Genomic DNA, 19,666 nt, shown 5'->3' with positions numbered 1-19,666 from the left:
CACTCAATTTGTTACTCCAATGGGGTGGCACAGTGGTTCAGTGGTTAGCACTGCTGCCTCACAACACCAGGGACCCAAGTTACATTCCACTCTTGGGCGACTGTCTATGCAGAGTTTGCATATTCTGCCCATGCCTCCAGTTTCCTCCCACAGTACAAAGACATGCAGTTTAGCTGGATTGGCCATGCTAAATTACCCATAACGTTCAGGGATGTGCAGGCTAGGTGCATTAGCCATGCGAAATATAAGGTTAGGGTAGGAGGAATGGGTCTGAGTGGGATGCTCTTTGGAAGGTCAATATGGACTTGACGATGAGAATGGCCTGTAGGGGATTCTATGATCTATTCTATTCTATAGCTTCCCTTCAACTAAAAAGACAGTACAAAGCACAAACATCCTATAAAAGCTCACATTCGGAATTTAACATCCATTATAATGTACTTCTATTTAATGATTTTTATATGAACACATTATTATAATGGGTATGATACCATCGTGATTTTGTTACAAATAATCCAGATGCCTAGACTCATCCAAGAACATGAGCTCAAATCCCACCACCACAGCAGCTGAGGAATTTAAATCTTGTAATTAAATAAATCTGAAATTAAAATCCTGTTTCAGTAATGATACAAAGAACTAGTTGATTGCTGTAAAATCTTCCACACTCACATCAGAAAGAAAACCTGTTATTGTTATGCAGCTTTTTAAAATTCTCTTTTTTTTAGTGGGATGTAGGCATCACTGGCTGGCCTGTGGTTATTACCTGTCCCTATTTGCCCTTGAGAAGGTATGGTGAGCTGTCTTCTTGAATCGCTGCAGTCTACCTGCTGTGGTTTGACCCACAATGCCATTAGGCAGTGAATTCCAGGATTTTGACCCAGTGATAGTGAGGGACCAACAACATATTTCCAAGTCAGGATGGTGAGTGGCTTGAAGGGGAACTTGAAAGGCGCTGACATTCCCATTTATCTGCTGCCCTTGTCCTTCTAGGTGGAAGTGGTCATAGGTTTGGTAGCTGCTGTCTGAGGATCTTTGGTGAATTCCTGGTGTCCCTCTTTAAATTCTTACAAGCCTCTCTGGTTTCACACTTCTAACATATGCAGTCTACTTGATAGTACACACTGCTGCTACTGACCATCGGTGGTGGAGGAAGTGAATGCTTGTGGAGCAAGTGTCAATCAAGCGGACTGCTTTGTCCTCGATGGTGTCAAGCTTCTTGAGTGTTGTTGGGGCTGCACTCACCCAGGCAAATGGGGAGTATTACATCACACTCCTGACTTAGGCCTTGTAGATGCTTGACAGGCTTTTGGGAGTCAGGAGGTGAGTTACTCAGTGCAGTATTCCTAGCCTCTGACATACTCTTGTAGACACTCCATTGATGTGGTGAGTCTAGTTAAGTTTCTGATCAATGATAACTCCCAGGATGTTGAAAGTGGGGGACTCAGTGATGGTAGCATCACTGAATGTCGAGGTGTGGTGGTTAGATTGCCTTTTGTTGATCTTGGTCATAGCCTGGCATTTGCGTGGCGCAAATGTTTTGTGCCACTTGTCAGCCCAAGCATGGATATCATCCAGATCTTGTTGCATTTGGACATGGACTGCTTCAGTGTCTGAGGAGTCGCGAATGGTGCTGAACATTGTGCAATCAACGGCAAACATTCCAACTTCTGACTTTATGATGGAGGGAAGGTCATTGATGAAGCTGCAGAAGATGGCTGGGCCTAGGACACTACCCTGAGAAATGCCTGCACAGATGTCCTGAGCTGAATTTGGCCTATATGAGACTTCAGGCCCACTGCAGGCTCTAAACCCGGCTCTCTGAAATGGCCTAGCAATCTATTCAGTTTTATTCAAGAAGGCAACTCACCACTATGTCCAAAGGGCAATTAGAAATGGGCGGCAGAGTCTCATCACACTGAAATATTCTGGTACTTTCTGCATAGCAATGCCTTGACCAACCAGACTCAACTTGTCTGCTTTGAATTTGAACAAAACTTTAGCAGTGAACTGTTCCCGGCTTCAAAGCACACCTCTACCAATTAGATTCAACCTGCCAACCAATCAGCAGCCTGTTGTCATGCAGTATGTCATTCCCTTTGAGATTTGGCATTCTTGAGATTCTGACTTGATGAATGCAAGGTACAAAACATCGCAGCATATCTGTTTTTTCAGCAATACTTGAGTTCTGTACCACTAAGTGACTACTTGGAAAAAACAATCCTAAAACTGAACAGTTATAGTATGACAAGTCACAAGAGTACACCCACTCATGTGCAGGCCCCACTGGAACTTCCAGGATTATCCACATTCGCATCTGTGCACCAGCAGCGTCCTTACCAATAGACTGCATATGTTAGAAGTATGAAACTATGGAGGTTTGTAAGATCTTAAAGAGGGACACACAAACCCATTATGGGCTGCACTGAGACAGATAAGGTCTTATCACCTGACCTTAATACAACAACAATTCGGATGATGAAAGGATCTGTAACATAGCAAAACACCCCAAGGCCACCACAGGATGGTTATCATATAAAATCTGACAGCAAGCCACAAAGGAGATTTAGGGACACAAAGGGTCATACAGCATGGAAACAGAATCTTTAGTCCAACACAACCATGTTGACTAGATATTCCGACTTGGCCTAGTCCCATTTGCTAGCATTTGGCCCATAGCCCGCTAAACTCTTCCAATTCTTACACTCATCCAGATGCCTTTTAAATGTGGTAAATGTACCCATCTCCACCAGCTTATTCCGTACACACACAATGTCCAAAAGCTTGGGAGAAAGGGGTACCTTTGAAGGGCATTGAGTAAATTTAAGGTGGAGATGGGTAGACTTTTAAGTAGTAACAGCTTGAAGGGTTATAGAATGCAGGCAGGAAAGTGGAGCTGAGGCTGAGATGAGATCAGCTATGCTCTATCAAATGGCAGAAATCAGGCTTAAGGGACTGATTTGCCTATTCCTGGTCATAGTTCCTACATATACTCACTGCAACTGTTCTTGTGGTTACAGACCCCTGGATCTGGCCAAAGTGCTCAGTGACAGAATAGGGCTGGACACTGCCCTGTGAGAGTGGTTGGCTTTTCAATAGTGGAAAATTCCCAATCTGCCTCAAATTAATTAGGGAAGGGAAGGTGGCTCCAAAATCTCCACAATAGGGGAAGCTAGTTTTTCATTTTGTGAAAATATGTGGTTTCTCCAGTGAAAGAGTGCTCAATCAAGCCAAAAAGATAATCTGCATACCACAAAAATTAGTAATATGGTATATATATTCCAGTGCCAGTGTGGCACTGTGCATGTAGGCTGTATGCCCCAACATTTAGTGGATCACATCAAATGACACATCTCTTCAGTTGTTTTCAATTAGCAGAATATTATTCATACTTAACCAGAAGAGGGTCCTGTGGTGGAGAGGTAGTGTCCCTACGTCTGAGGCATGAGTCTTGGGTTCAAGTATGTAATAACATGTTTAAACACGTTGATTAGAAAATACCATACTTGACCAGGCCATGATCGCAAAACTCTGACTGCAGTGTCGTGGAAATTAAATTGACTCGACTCAAATGCTGGCAAGAGCAATGAAAAAGTTTATTTCAGACCTCTGCAAGGGGACCCAATATATTGGCAAGACGCCTCATGTAAGGGGCGCTTGATAGCTTTCACATCTTCCTTTTATACTATAACTCGCTTCTTCTTATCAACACCTGCAAGGTTAGGGGCCTGGAACATTCAAGTTCCTTTCCATATATGGAGTTGCTTTTCTCATTCCTTGACTGTTGATATGGTAGTTTAACTGGCCTTGTAAGTTTGCTGTTAGGTTGGTTTGCCTTTACATTTTTCTGTTTGTTTACAATACTTGCCCCTAGTTTCAGTCAGGCCCTTACTTCTTTGTTTCCCTATGCCTTTATAGATTTCACAATAAATCTTAATTTTCCATTACATTTCCCCGCTTTTTGTCATTTTATGAAAACAATGACATAAAAATATACAGAGCCAGACAGCTAAATATCAAACTGCTTAGGGAGCACCAGGCCTTTCCTTAGACACCATCCACCTGTAACACAGCTTTCTGGTGGTATCATCATTGTTCTGGTGTGCCCTGTACATAGCCCATTTTCACATGTCACACACTTCAATGTTACTGTATGGTGGGATCCATGCAAATGGATCTTCCTGCTGTGGGGCCTCTGATCGTTTTACTATTTGGTATCCCGCTCCACTCATAAGCAAACACCGTAGGCAGGTACACAAGCAGGGTCCTATACAAAGCACTATCAGCATGACCAGCCCTACAACTAGTAGAGCATGTAGGATCCAATATGGTCGAATGTAAAGGTCCCCTTAGCACCCTTGGTTAAGATTACCATCTGCAGCTGTATCCCAGATGCCCCTGCCTTTACGAGTAGTCCTGCCAGGGCGTTTACTAACAGTGTGAGCTGGGGCAGCCCCATATTTTTGTGAGGTGTCTAGCAACCTTACAAATCCCTATGTATATAAGTCCAATCTGGTTATCGGAGTTTCACTACTTGCACTTATTTGGTTCCGGTGTCGTCCAATGTCTCTTCAGGCCCAGCTACACGTTTACAATGGCTGGCGTATATCCATGTGGCTCTTTCGGCGATCTTAACAGCTGTCTGTGTGTTAAGGAGCACTTGAAACGGTCCCAGCCATCTTTTTGCCTTCCAGATTTTCCTCCTGAAGTCTTTCACCATTATCCAGACTCCAGGTTCTAGATTGTGCAGCTTCCCTTCTGCTGGTTGGGGTAGTGCTGCCTTCACTTGATTCTGTATTTGAGACAAAAGTGTAGAAAGTTTTATACAGTTGTTGTGGTTCTGTTCGCCGAGCTGGGAATTTGTGTTGCAGACATCTTGTCCCCTGTCTAGGTGACATCCTCAGTGCTTGGGAGCCTCCTGTGAAGCGCTTCTGTGATCTTTCTTCCGGCATTTGTACTGATTTGTATCTGCCGCTTCCGGTTGACAAGCGGCAGATACAAATCACTATAAATGCCGGAGGAAACATCACAGAAGCGCTTCACAGGAGGCTCCCAAGCACTGAGGATGTCACCTAGACAGGGGACGAAACGTCTGCAACACAAATTCCCAGCTCGGCGAACAGAACCACAACAACAAGCACCCGAGCTACAAATCTTCTCACAAACTTTGAAGTTTTATACAGTAACATAACATCTCATCCTCACAGTGGTCTGTTATTTGTCTTACTGTAGGTCTTGGGCCAATTCCTGTGTTGGGTGGCCTACCAAACAAAATGTCAAACGGGCTAAGATTGGCTCCACCTCTCCTTCTAGATCTCATATACATTAGTACGATTGGAAGTGCCGTTGTTCATGTCAGCCCTAGTTCCTCACAATATTTTGTCAATTTATTTTTTAGGGTAGCATTCTCTCTTACCACTCGCTGAGTGGTAGGCACAGTGTTGAAACATATTTATTCCCAAGTAATCACTGATCTACTATAGCGCATTATTGACAAATGGTGTCCCATTGTCGCTACTAAGCCTTTCAGGGATGCCCCATCTCGGAATTATCTCAGTTAGCAAGGCCTTGGCTACTGCACTGACATCCTGTTTAAACGTGGAGAACGCTTCCACCTATTTGGAAAACATCTCAATTATTACCAGACAATACCTTTTCCCTTCGCTGGGTGTTAGCTAAATAAAATCCATCTGTAAATGTTCAAAGGGTCTTTGGGGCTGGGGGTGTGCTGCCTGACTCATCTGTATTCCCCTCCCCACATTATTGGTGGCACTGATAAAACATCTTTCACAATACTTCTGGGAGTAGTTAGTAAATCCCTTAGTGTACCAGTGTGTCGAAATATTTTTGACACATGGTCCTTACCGTATGTCAGTTTGGCATAGAATGGGAATAATGATCGCGGTAAACAGGGTTTACCATTGGGGCCACACCATACCCCTTCCCTCATGCTGCACCCTGCCCTTGTCCACTCACGCTTCTCCTCCGGCGTGGTCTGCGATTGTTACTCCAGTACGTCTGCTGTTGGGGGACAAATTTTTGTCATTCACATGTCAAACTGATCACTTGGCAGCTGCTGGGCTACCGCCCTTGCTGCTGGGTCTACCTTCGCATTGCCTTGAGAAATGGAATTGTTATTTTTCGTGTGGACTTCACATTTACACACAGCGATTGATTTGGGCAATAGGTCAGCTTCCAAGAGGTCAAAAGTCAGGCCACGGTATGTGATGGGCTTTCTGGTGGAGGTCAAGAAGCCCCTGTGTTTCCACAGGGTTCCAAAATCATGTACAACCCTGAATGCATACCTACTGTCAGTGTAAATATTCACTGTCCTTCCCTTAGCCAATTTACATGCCTCAGTCAAGGCAATCAGCTACGCTCCTTGCGCTGACGGATGAGAAGGGAGTGATCCCGCTTTGACTACCTCGTGGGTAGTTACTACAGCGTACCCAACACAATCCTGGCCTGTCTCTCCGCTTCTAAATGCTGACCCACCCACAATAAACTCTATATCTGGATTCTGAAGTGGTGAATCCTGCAAGTCTGGTCTGGGGCTGTAAATTTCATTAGTTACAGTGACACAGTCATGTGGGTCTCCGTCTCCTTCTGTGGGGAGAAGGCGAGCAGGGTTAAAGACGTTACATCGCTTTATTGTAACGTTAGGCATCTCCGATAACACAGTACTCTATCTGAGCCAACGTGCTTCCGACATGTGTGCAGTCTTTTGCTCGGAAAGCAGTAAGGATACTGCATTTGGGACTAATTCATCATAGTCGAATATATCCCTGCCTTTTCAACGGCAGCCACGGCTCGCAGGCATTGAGGTAATCCTGCCGCGACGCGGTCTAGTTCAGCCGAAAAATAAGCCACCAGCTTCAATCATCCCCCATGATCCTGCAGCAGCACAGATGTCATGCAGCCACGCTTCTCATCTACCGTTTGTACAAAAGGCTTATCTGGACTTGGAATCCCCAGTGTAGGTGTAGTTTGGAGTGCCTTTTTCAATTCAACAAAGGCACTCTCAGCCTCTGGGGTCCACTGCAACGGACTCTGGCTCTGCAACCCTTTGCCATGGGCTGTCACTTAGGGGCACCTCAAGGGTTGCATAATGTGGGATAAACATTCTACAGTAGGAGCACATGCCCAAAAAAGATAGCAACTGTTTCTTCGTGTGAGACTTTGGAATTTGCTGGATTGCTTGAACTCTGTCCTGACCATTGGCTTTCCCTTGTTCAAATATTAAGTGGCCTAAGAACTTCACCTGTTATTGTACAAATTGTAGTTTTGCGAGACTAGCTTTGTGCCCTCCCCTAGCTAATGGCAGAGCAATACAAGGGTATCCTTCTCACATTGTTCCTCTGTTGGTGCTGCTTTAAGCAGTCATCTACATACTGCAGAATCACTGACTCCGGGGTTAAAACAAGAGTCTCCAGACTCCTGCGTAGAGCCTCATTATATATGGTGGGGGGACTCACAGTAACCTTGACAAAGTCGCGTGAAGGTATACAATTTCCCTTTGAATGAAAAAGTGAACCAGAATTGACTGTCTGGGTATACCGATACACTAAAGAAGGCATTTGCTAAATCCACTATGGAGAACCATTTAATGTCTAGCGGAATTTGAGCCAATATAGTATAAGGGTTGGGAACATTTGGGGCGCGTGGAACAACAGCGTTATTGACTGCCCGCAGGTCTTGAACAAACCTCTATTCCTCTGGTTCACCTGGAATGTTTGACGTTTTTGACCGGAAAAATGGGGGTTCTCATCGGTGAGTTTTCACAGGGGATTATCACTCCAGCCTTTAGGAGGGATTCAAAGACTGGAGTAATTCCTTCTATAGTCTCAGGTTTTAATGGGTATTATGCTCTGCAAGGACGATACTCAGACTTCGGGGTTATTCTTATGGGTTTGCAGCCTTGTATGAGCCCCACATCATGTTTGCCTTTTGCCCACAACTCAGTAGGGACCTTTCTCAATCTTGGGTCCGAGACTTCTACTTTAGGAAAATACCAGGCTACCCTCCTAGGCTCTTCAGGGCTAGTGGGGGTTACCTGGACTGCCCTATCTGCCTGAGTTAGCCAATTTAGTTTCTTCCTATATGTTCGCATAGCTTCATTGAACCAGATACCCACATCGTCCCTTAAGACCCAATCTTTTGTTTTTTGTGCCTTTAGTATCCATGGTCCCAAATCCTGCCCACTGTCGTTGGATACCTTCGCCAGTGACTTGTGAGGAAAAGAGCCTTCCAGATCAAAAAAAAGGTCTACTTGCCGTCACAGAGACCTTAGATAAGTTCACACTGACTGCACATCTGTGATCATTCCAATAAAATTTGCACAATAACAACTGATCTGATTTAGCCAATCTCCTAAACCAGTCCCTCTTATATGATTCATCAGGGCCAACACGGTGTATGCGTGCTGTGCAGTGCAGCATATCCCCAGCAAGAAAATCGGTGTTAATAGGATTAACATGGTTACTTGCTTCCAGGGCGAGTGAATTGCTCACTGAACTTATTGCTCTCTGGCTTAATCGCCATTCATAGCCATACATCAGAGGTCATGAGTCATATTTTACAGCCTGCACTGGCAAATCTTCTTTTCGTATTACCTGCAAGCCCGTCGGGGTACTGAGCAAATCCAAAGTCTCGCTGAGATCCTGAGCCATCTGATTTAAAGGACAGAATTCTGATAACAAAAATAAGAATTGAAATGTTTCCCCATTACTGGTTTTGCACAACAGAGGTGTGGTAAATCTCTCTCATATCACAACTCCTGATGCACCCATTGAGTTCTGGAACCTTCCACTCACCTTTATTTGCATCGACTCTCTGAACTGGTTTGATTTAAGGACTGAATATGTTGTCCCTGTATCTACCAAAAAGGTAACTGATGTACCTTCCACATATAACATAGAAATAGGCATTGACTTATGCGCATCATCGTTATACTGAACATATGGTCCACGCTCCGCAATCTCAGTGCTCAATATGGGGGTGGGACATGTTTCAGTGCCCGTAAAGTTAGTAGAAGAGATTAGCATAAGCGAGTCTTTGTTGCCAAGCAAAAAGGAAAGAGGCTTACCTGTCCCTTGTGGGCTGCCCACCTCCACCTTAGCCTTCCCCCGTCAGTCACCCTGCTGTCCAGCCTCCAGGGCTGACTGAGGCTGTCTGTGCGGGCACTGCCTCGCCCAGTGGTCCATTGCTCTACAAACAAAGCACCCGCCAGATCTACTTCTGCCAGCCCCTCTTCCTCTTCCACAACCTCCACCTCTGCCTCTCTCCTTTCCCACAGCACTTCCCTCTAAGGGCTGGGTGACCATTTGCATCATAGTAAGCTGAGCTTTATGTGCTTGCTATTCCATCTTTAGTTTCTGCTTATCCTTCTCTTGGGTAAGCAATTTTTCAGCATGTATTACATGTTGTTCTATCAAATTCAGCTTTCCCGTGTCCCAAGTAACACGTGTCTTTGACCTTTTTTGCTATTTCGTCCTTCATTCCACTGATGAAGCTGTTCCTCAGTCGTGCCTCAGAAATACGGTGTGATTTCTGCCGTCGTTATGTCCTTGGGTGGCGTCAGTCCACTATGGGCGTTATGGACTTCAGTGAGGCGCGTAAGGTACTGGAACACTGTCTCACCTTCTTGTTGTTTACACATGCAAATTACACATTGCAATTTTGGTCATGTCCATTTGTACTGGGAATGCCTCCCTGCAGGCAGTTGCCAGCGCTGCAACAAAATCATTAAAGTTTCTATTCCGCTCTACTTGCGGGTAAGCTGCTCTGGCATGGATGTTTGTGGCTGGCCAGTTATAACTGACTTTGGTGACATTGGCACCCAGTTTTTGTTCCAGGGGATGTCTCATCTCATGTGACTTGGGACAGAACTCAGTACAGAACCTTGTCACTTCTTCGGCGAACTTATTACCTCCAACCTCACGTGGGTCAGACAACTGCCCATAGGCACTTTCCAAATCCTTCATAGTCCATGGCTGGTGGACCAACATTGGGTACCCTTCTGGACCTGCAACTTGATAGCTTTCACATATTCGCTTAATACTATAACTCGCTTCTTCTTATCAACACCTGCAAGGTTAGGGGCCTGGAAAATTCGAGTTCCTTTCCATTTATGGAGTTGTTTTTCTCATTCCTTGACTGTTGATATGGTAGTTTAACTGGCCTTTAAGTCTGCTGTTAGGTCGGTTTGACTTTACAGTACTTGCTGAAAATGTGTTGCTGGAAAAACGCAGCAGGTCAGGCAGCATCCAAGGAACAGGAGAATCGACGTTTCGGGCATAAGCCCTTCTTCAGGAATGAAGAAGGGCTTATGCCCGAAACGTCGATTCTCCTGTTCCTTGGATGCTGCCTGACCTGCTGCGCTTTTCCAGCAACACATTTTCAGCTCTGATCTCCAGCATCTGCAGTCCTCACTTTCTCCTTTACAGTACTTGCCCCTAATTTCAGTCAGGCCCTTACTTCTTTGTTTCTCTATGCCTTTATAGATTTCACAATAAATGTTAATTTTCCATTACAGTAGTGTCCAACATTAGATGAGATTTGGGACTGAACATCACTTACTGAATAATCTCAAGTGTGCTAATAATAACATTAACAACTAATTTCAAACTAACTACTGGGTTTGTAATGTAATTCACTTACACTTCAAGAAGCTATATATATTCCGAAACAAAGCCTGATCCTCTGCAAACACACCAAAAGAAACATAGTCAGGCATTACATACTTTTTCAATTAAACAAAAGGTTTGGGCATAACTGTTCCTGGTGCATTCTCCATAGCAACACCTTGAATTCTGAATCAAAACAGGAATTGCTGGAAAATCTCAGCAGGTCTGGCAGCACCTGTGGAGAGAACACCTTGAATTATTACAATTATCAACCAATCAGAACTCTTTTGTTTATCAAGCATTATAAATTGTTGTTCCCTTTCAAATTTAAATCTGCCCTGATGAGTGCTTGATGAAAAGCTCCAACATCGTATCTCTTTTTACACCAATACTCAACTTCTATACTACCAAGTTTACTTCCAAATTCATTTGCGAGGTGTCCGTTTCACTGGTAAGACTAGCATTTATAGCCCATTTCTGAATGCCCTCAAGAATTTGGAGAGTTGCCTTCTTCAGTCACTGCAATCCCTGGGGTATGGTTTGCCACACTGCTGGTAGGCAAGGTATCTTAGGGTTTCAACTGAGTGAAGGAACATCAGCATAATTCCAAGTCTGTATGACACGTGTGGAGATGAAGTTGCTTGTGGTAATCTTTCTATGTGATTACTGTCCTTGTTCATAGCTGCCCAACTCTCTTTCCTGGTCTTGTCTGTTCTTGTATGGCCTCATGAAATGACCCTAAGGTGTCCACTGGTACCACCCTTTTCAACCGCAATCAGTGTGCAATGCAGGGAATGTATAAGCATGGTGTATACATGTAATTCTTGTATGTTTTCTTTACTTTTTCATGTGGGTATCACTGCCAAAATCATCATTTATTACCCATCCCCTCATTGACTTTGATATGGTCTTAGTGAGCTACCTTTAGGAAATGATACAAGATGAGTGGGAGAGCAAAGTGTGCAGAAGACTATGCAACATTGCAAAGGGACAGAGATAGTTTCAGTGAGTGGGCAAAGATCTTGCAGATGGAGTACAATATTAATAAATGTGAAGTCATCATTTTGGTAGAAATAACAGTAAAAAGGACTATTACTTGAATGGTAAAAAGTTGCAGCAAGCTGCTGTGAAGAGGGACCTGGGTGTCCTTGTGCATGAATCACAGAAGGTTGGTCTGCATATGCAACATGTAATTAAGAAGGCAAATAGAATTTTGTCCTTCATTGCTAAAGGGATTGAATTTAAAAACAGAGAGGTAATGTTGCAGCTGTATAGGATGCAGGTGAGGCCACAGCTGGATTACTGCTTGCAGTTTTTGTCTCCTTAGTTGAGAAAGAATGTACTTGCACTAGAAGGGGTGTAGAGAAGGTTCACTAGCTTGATTCCGGAGTTGAGGGGATTGGCTTATGAGGAGAGACTGATGGATTATATTCACTGGAATTTAGAAGATTGAGGGAGGAGAAACATACAAAATTGTAAAGAGAATAGATAAGATAGAAGAAGAGAGGATGTTTCCACTGGTGGGCGAAACTAGGACAAGAGGGCATAGCTCCAAAATTAGGGGGAGCAGTTTTAGGACTGAAATGAGAAGGAACTTCTGCACCCAGAGGGTTGTGAATCTATGGAATTCCCTGCCCAATGAAGTGGTTGAGGCATCCTCTGTAAATGCTTTTAAAGCTAAGATAGATTTGTTTTGAACAGTAAAGGAATTAAGGGATATGGTGAGAGGGGAGGTAAGTAGAGCTAAGGCCACAAAAAGATCAGCCAAGATTTTATTGAATTGCAGAGCAGGCTCGAAGGGCCAGATGGCCTTCTCCTACTCCTCATTCTTATGTTCTTACGTAAACTGCTGCAATCCATCTGGTTCAAATGTTCAGCAGTGGTTTGATACAACTGAGTACATAGATGTGGAATCACATGTAGGGCAGACCAGGTAAGGATGTCGGTTTTTCACTGAAATGTGTTTGTGACAATTGATGTTTTCATGGTTTCATTTTCTTTTAAGTTAATCGAATTTTAGTTTCACCAATGATCCAGATTATTAGCCTGTAGCCAATGACATTGTAGATATACTACATTTTCCATCTAGGTGAAAGTAAGGACCGCAGATGTTGGAGATTAGAGTCAAGAGTGTGATGCTGGAAAAGCACAGCAGGTCAGGTAGCATCTGAGGAGCAGGAAGATCGGCGTTTTGGGCAAAAGCCCTTCATCAGGAATGAGGTGGGAGCCTCGGGGCTGGAGAGATAAATGGGAGTGGGGTAGGGCTGGGGGATGGTAGCTGAGAGTGCAATAGGTGGATGGAGGTGGAGGGTAATGATATTAGGTCAGAGGGGAGGGTGGAGAGGATGGGTGGGAAGGAAGACAGACAGGTGAGACAAGTTATGAGGGCTTTGCTAAGCTGGAAGCTTGGAACTGGGATAAGGTGTGGGGAGGGGAAATGAGGAAATTGGTGAAATCCAATTTGATGCCATGGAGTTGGAGGGTCCCGAGGCAGAAGATGAGGCATTCTTGCTCCAGGCGTTGGATTGTAAGGGAGTGGCGATGCAAGAGGCTCAGGACCTGCATATCCTTGACAGAGTTGGGGGAGGGGGGGCAGTGTAGAGGAGATTGAATCGGGAGCAATGTATACAGTAAATGACATGTGGAAGTGCAGGTAATACTTTGATGTTTGATACCACATAGACTGTTTGTTGATGGTTTGACTCTCAGCCCAAGAATTGTACAGGGCAGAAGGATGCAATTCAGCCCATTGGATCACTAAATATTCATCGAGGGTATCACCAATCTTCTGCCTTCTCCGTATAACCATGCATGGAATTCTTAGAAAAGGAACAACCTAATTCTATTTTGCAAGCCTCAATCAATCCTGCATCCATCACCTGCTTTAGCGCACACCTTTAAAAAGAACTCCTTTTGGATTTTCTTTAAAACAAGAACATAAAATGTCAGTGGAACTCAATACCATCCTGCGGTGAGAGAGTGAACATCTCAGCAAGGTGGTACTTGTGTGTTGTGGAGAGGGGGATAACATTTTAGTAAGCTGGTACTTATATCTTGTGGAGACAGAAAACATCTAAGCAAGGTGGTACTTGTATCGTGCAGAGAGAGAGAGAGAGAGAAAGTGAACATCTCAGTAAGATGGCACTTGTATCTTGTGCAGAACGAGATTGGAAATCTCAACAAGGTGACGTTTCTGAGTTCATTGAGAAAAAGGCCACGCTGAGAAGGGGGCGGGGGAAACGGGGGCAGCGCCAGGCGAGTGCTGATTCGCTGACGCCACGTCCGTCACACACTGGGGGGCGGGGCATTGTTGTACGTACTGACGTCGGCACGGACCACATCGGTCCGTTCCTTCCAGGCCCTGTCCCTCACACAGGCTACTATGGCCTATTCTCGCGTGTCGGCGTTGTCCGTTTACCGGAACCTGGAGGCTGAGAACGGGCTCTGCAAACAGGTCAGTCAATCAGTGCAATCGAGGGGCAGGAAATGGTTTTGGAAAGGCCCCTGTTGGGATGGAGGAAGCGAAGTCCTCGCTGCAGTCCCCTGTCCGCCGCGGCCCGGAGGCGGTTGAAATGGACATGCGGCGGCGGCGGCTGCTGCCGTTAGGGGTCAGCTCGGGGTTACTGCTGGCTCCGCCCCCTGACGTAACGTTCGTGAAGGTCTCGGAATCTCAGTGGCAGGAGTCACGTGGACAGTCCTATCTCCACGTGCCAGGCTGCTCTTTGCAGTAGCATTTTGGACCCAGAAGCTCACTGTTAAATAAAAACAATATACAGTACTGCGCATGCTGGCAATCAGAAACATACATGGAAGATGCTGTAGAAATTCAGCAGGTCTGGCAATATCAATGGAGAGAGAGAGGAACATTTAATGGGTTGAGTCTAGTATGAGCTGGAAATGTGTTGCTGGAAAAGCGCAGCAGGTCAGGCAGCATCCAGGGAACAGGAGAATCGACGTTTCGGGCATAAGCCCTTCTTCATTCCTGAAGAAGGGCTTATGCCCGAAACGTCGATTCTCCTGTTCCCTGGATGCTGCCTGACCTGCTGCGCTTTTCCAGCAACACATTTCCAGCTCTGATCTCCAGCATCTGCAGACCTCACTTTCTCCTCCTGAGTCTAGTATGACTCAATTGAAGTTCTGAAGGAGCAGGTTCAATGTTCAATATTCCATGTCTGCCTCCTCACGCACTTCAGGATTGCAAGAGGAGGGCACTTGGCTTTTGGAGTCAGCTTTACTGTTCAGTAAGGGCGCAGTTGATATGGTTGTGGGTTCACCCTCATTGCCTTGTCCAGCTTTCACCTCCTGGCCCAGCCTTGATTCCCTGGTAATAGACACAGTGAATCCCAACCTCCACCGAGGAAGGAGGTTTCACAGGCTAACAATTCTCTGAAAAAAAACAAATTTGTCTTTAAATTATTTTTAAACTATATTGCCCAGGTGTAGCTCCCCACAAGAGGAAGCATGCTCTTTATATCCACCCTTTCATGTGTTAAAGTAATAGTTTCTAACAATTATTAATGCAATATAGTTATTAATAACTAACTCAGTCTGCCATGTCTGCATCATCTTTCCAAATTAGCAATGTAAATAATGCCATTTTCTGCTTTCTCCTTGTAATTCTGCACATGTTCCATTTCAAATTTAGCTTTAATTGAATTGATTTAATTGAACATGTTTCTACTCGAACCTAAGGAAGTGCATTCCATACCTTAAGCACTCACACTACAGCAAAGTTTTTCCTTGTGCTATTGATTCATTTCTCAATCCTTCCCACTAGTGGAACAGTTTCTTACTTTTTCAGGTCATAATGATTTTGAATACGTCAAATGTCCCTTCAGACTTCTCCTGTCCAATCCCATCCATTACTCCTTTCTTTCTCATGTCTTTAACTACCTTTGTCTTAAGTGCATCTATGTTGTTATCCTCTATGATATATGATAGGTTGCACAATTAGACCAGTTCAGGTAAAGACGTTTCTCCTGGATTTCTGTTCTGAACCTCCCAAGTGGGTAAAAAGCTCTGGCAGCGATAGAAAAATGGCAGCTCAACATGGCATTTCATTCAGTGCCCATTATCTCAGTAATGTACCATGTGTTCTATTTTTTTCAGTGTGTTGAAGATGTGTAGTTGCAATATTTTGAGAGGCTTTTGGAATGTTTATTGCATGGATGCAACCCATTTCATCCACCTTCTCTTCTGGGCCTTTGCAAGAGCGGTTCATGGAGTCCCACTCACCTGCCTTTTCCCTCTAGCTCTGTATAATTAGTATTTTAAGATAATTATCCAAAGCCTTTTTAAAAGGCACAATTGAACCTGCCTCCACTACACCATCAAGGTACGCATTCCACACCCTAACCACTTGCCATGTTAAAAATTCTTCATGTTGCCTTTGGATTTTTTGATCTTCACACTAAGTCATTGTCCTGTGCTTGTCCACCCTTCTGTCAATGAGGACAGTATCTACTCTGTCCAGACGCCCCATAATTTTTGACATCTCTTATTAAACCTCCTCCTTTATCCTTTAAAGAGAATTACCCAAGCTTCTCCAAGTATCCTCAGTAAAGATCTGAAACCATTCCTGTAAATCTTTGCTGCTGGAAGCAGAGTTAGTTGTTTCAAGTTGAGACTTAGAATCACGGAATCATACCGCATAGAAACAGCATAATCCCAAACTAAACTAGTCCCACTTGTCTGCACTTGCAATGTTCCTCCAAATGTTTCTTATTCAGATAATTGTCTAAATTGTCTTTTAAACTGTAACTGTACCTGCATCCACCACTCCCTCTGGAAATTCATTCTGTACACAAACCACTCTATGCTTTAAAAAAAATTACCTCATTTTTAAAAAATCTTTCTCCTCTCACCTTAAAAATATGCCGTTCAGTTTTGAAGTCTCCCACACTAAGGAAAAGACACTTGCCTTTGCCTTATCTATGAGCCTCATTATTTTTTAAACCTCTATAAGGTCACGTCTCAACTTTTTATGCTCCAGTGAAAAAAGCCCCAGCCTCTCCTTATCATTCAAACCCTCCATTCCTGGCAACTTCCTGTTATATCTCTTCTGAACCCTCTCCAGCTTAATAATATCTTCCTATGACAGGGAAACCAGAACTGGATACTGTACTCCAAAAGATGCCTCACCAACATCCTGTACCATTTCAACATAACTTCTATACTCAAAGGTCTGAGACTTGGCTGTATTCTTGCAAAGAGATTCTATGTTGGATTGGCTGGCATCTCTGTAGTCCCCTCTCCCTTCCGCTTTCTGATTTATAGACAATGTTTTCCTTATATTCTGCATAAAATGAATGCAAAATATTTATCTGGTGATTAATCATGGGCAACCAGATTATAAGGGACACTTTGGGATTAGTTGGCTTCAAGATGCTATCACTAATTCTAAAAGATTTGAATCGAATTAGTTGTGAGAAATGGGCTCAGTACTTGTAGAGTGGTGTGGACAGGTATAATACAAGTTGTTAATGACTAAAGAGGAGATATCTGGCTAACATGATTGAGTTTTTTGAGATGGTAACAAGTCATGTCGATGTGGGTGGTGGATTTGATGTAGTCTATATGGATATTAGCAATGCTTTCGGTAAGGCATGGCAAATTGGTCACACAGATCACAAAAGCAAACACCCATGGGATTTAAGGTGAAGTAGCAAGGTAAATCTAAAATTAGTTCAGAGATGGAAAGCAAAGGGGAGTGGTTGATGGGTATTTTTGAGTGGTTGGCTGGCCTCAGTGGGTTTCATGTTCGGTTTCAGCTCATTTGTATTTATAGCCTTTACAATGATTTGAACTTGAATATAGAGGTTCGATTGAGAAGCTTGCAAATGAAACATAATTTGGCTGTAGCCCGCTAGAAGATAGCAGTAGGCATGCCAAGTAGAACAATGACAAATAAGGTTAAACCTGGAGCAATATGAGATAATGTTTGGTAAAGGCTAATCAGGCAAGAAAGTGGTAGGATGCTAAGAAGCATAAAGAAACAGATCATGGGCTCCAAACTGATTGGACCCTAGAACTGGCTAGACCAGTAGATAGGTTGTTCGTTGAGGCTTACAAAATACTTGTTAATCCTAGTCAAGCCATTGAACACAACAGTTGGAATGTTGTGTGGACCACTGGTTAGATCACAGCTGGAGTACTGTGTGTAGTTCTAGTTGCTGCTCTGATAAATATAAAGTTGTGATAGTTTCAGAGAACTGCTTTCTTATTAGAGAGAGTTGGAGAGAGATAGAAAGAGACATGACTGATGGTGAATTTAACCTGTGTGGGGGTGAAGTCAAGAAACTAGGACCTTCATTCTAACTTCAGCCGGTATGGAAATTGAATTTGTGCTGTTGGTATCACTTTGCATTGCAGATCAAGTGTCTAGTCAACTGAGCTAATTGATCCCCAACTTCACTATAGGAAAGGTGTAATTGCACTAGAGAGAGTGCAGAGAAGTGGATGGCATGGTGGCTCAGTGGCTAGCACTGCTGCCTCACAGTGCCAGGGTCGATTCTCACATCGGGCAACTGTCTGTGTAGAGTTTGCACATTCTCCCCGTACCTGCATGGGTTTCCTCTGGGTGCTCTGGTTTCCTCCTACAGTCTAAATATGTGAACATTAGGTGGCCATGCTAAATTGCCCATTTTGTTCAGGAATGTGTAGGTTAGGTGCATTAGTTTGGGGTAAATGTAGAGTAGTAGCAGAATGGGTCTGGGTAGGTTATTCTTTGGAGGATCGATGTGGAATTGTTCGATTGAAGGGTCTGTTTCCACACTGCAGGGATTCTATGATTCTAAGATTTCCAAGGATGCAATCTAAACTGACAAATTTTAGTTGTAAGAGATGATTGTAGCATATATACCACTCCCTGATATGACAGACAGACTGAAACTAACATTGACTGAGTTTCAAACTGACCATTTTGGTTGTCAAGCATTCATGATTTTATGCTAAATCATCCAAGTTTTGATATTGTAAAAAAAGTGTTGTTTGCTTTCTACTGCTTTACTAATGAGCGATTATTTCTTACAGACCGATGGATCTTCAAATAAGACAAATCAAGAAAAACAAAAACATTCGCTACATTTATCCAGGAGGAGGAAGATAATGAAGAAGAAACGAAAATATTTAAAAGTTAAACTGGAATCCTCATTAGATATTCATGTTGTGAATAATGCCGAAATACTACATGGGATAAATGACTGTGCCAAGAAGGACCCCATGGGTTCCCGTGCTAAAAGAAAAATTAACAGCAAGCGGGTGCGTAAAATTAAAAGAATGAAGTTAAAGTCTAAGAAATTTGAAGCACTGTCCAATGATGTTCCAACAAACTGTTCTACAGTCAAGAGCACAACAACATTCAAGAGGGCGTTTCCCACGAAACCTTTCGAAGTGAGTATTGCAAAATGGAGTTCATGGTCTCGCCTGCAAGCATTTGTTCACAAACTGTTCCTTTCTTATAATAGGGGGGTGCCAGTGTTGGACTGGGGTGGACAAAGTTAAAAATTCACCCAGTACCAGATTACAGTCCAACAGGTTTATTTGGAAGTACTAGCTTTCAGAGTGCTGCTCCTTCATCGTGTAGCTGTGGAACAGGATCATAAGACACAGAATTTATAGAAAAAATTAGTGTCATGTAGCTGAAATGATATTTGAACAAGCCTAGATTCCCGTTAAGTCTTTTAGAATGGATTGCAGGTTTCAGTTTATTAATATGTAAATCCCAGAACTATCACATTCTCAAGATAACTAAAGGTTTTTAAAAAAAAGTGACATCTCAGCTCCAACAATGTGTGCGGTTGGAGTCTGTCTGTATCCCAGTCTTGAGTTAGACTGGTTCTGTTTTTAACATAGGAATTTATGAAAGATTACATGCATTGATTGCCTGTAGATTGTGAGCTTTTTGATCAAAATAGAATGTATCTGCAAATAAGTTCTGGGATTTATATATTAATGAACTGAAACCTGCAACCCATTCTAAAAGATGAAAGACTTAACAGCAATCTAGGTTTGTTCAATATATTATTTCAGCTCCATGACAC

The 19,666-nt window shown here is 43.5% G+C and overlaps 1 protein-coding gene across 2 annotated transcripts in view; it reads left to right on the top strand.

The window, feature by feature from the left end:
* Positions 1-13,542: 13,542 nt before the first annotated feature.
* riox1 (ribosomal oxygenase 1) overlaps positions 13,543-19,666 on the top strand; it is a 57,116-nt gene continuing 50,992 nt past the window's right edge. The window contains exons 1-2 of one of the 2 annotated variants that reach the window (XM_043695491.1): positions 13,543-14,079; positions 18,657-19,016. In XM_043695491.1, the coding sequence (XP_043551426.1) occupies positions 14,008-14,079; positions 18,657-19,016 (432 nt within the window). In that variant the 5' untranslated portion in view covers positions 13,543-14,007. The remainder of the gene's footprint in view (positions 14,080-18,656; positions 19,017-19,666) is intronic. The other variant, XM_043695490.1, reaches the window with a different exon arrangement.

This window comes from Chiloscyllium plagiosum, chromosome 9, assembly GCF_004010195.1.
Source record: "Chiloscyllium plagiosum isolate BGI_BamShark_2017 chromosome 9, ASM401019v2, whole genome shotgun sequence".
In the NCBI taxonomy this organism is placed as follows: domain Eukaryota; kingdom Metazoa; phylum Chordata; class Chondrichthyes; order Orectolobiformes; family Hemiscylliidae; genus Chiloscyllium; species Chiloscyllium plagiosum.
The sequence above is the reverse complement of the archived record's forward strand: the minus strand, read 5'-3'. Positions and strand labels throughout refer to the sequence as shown.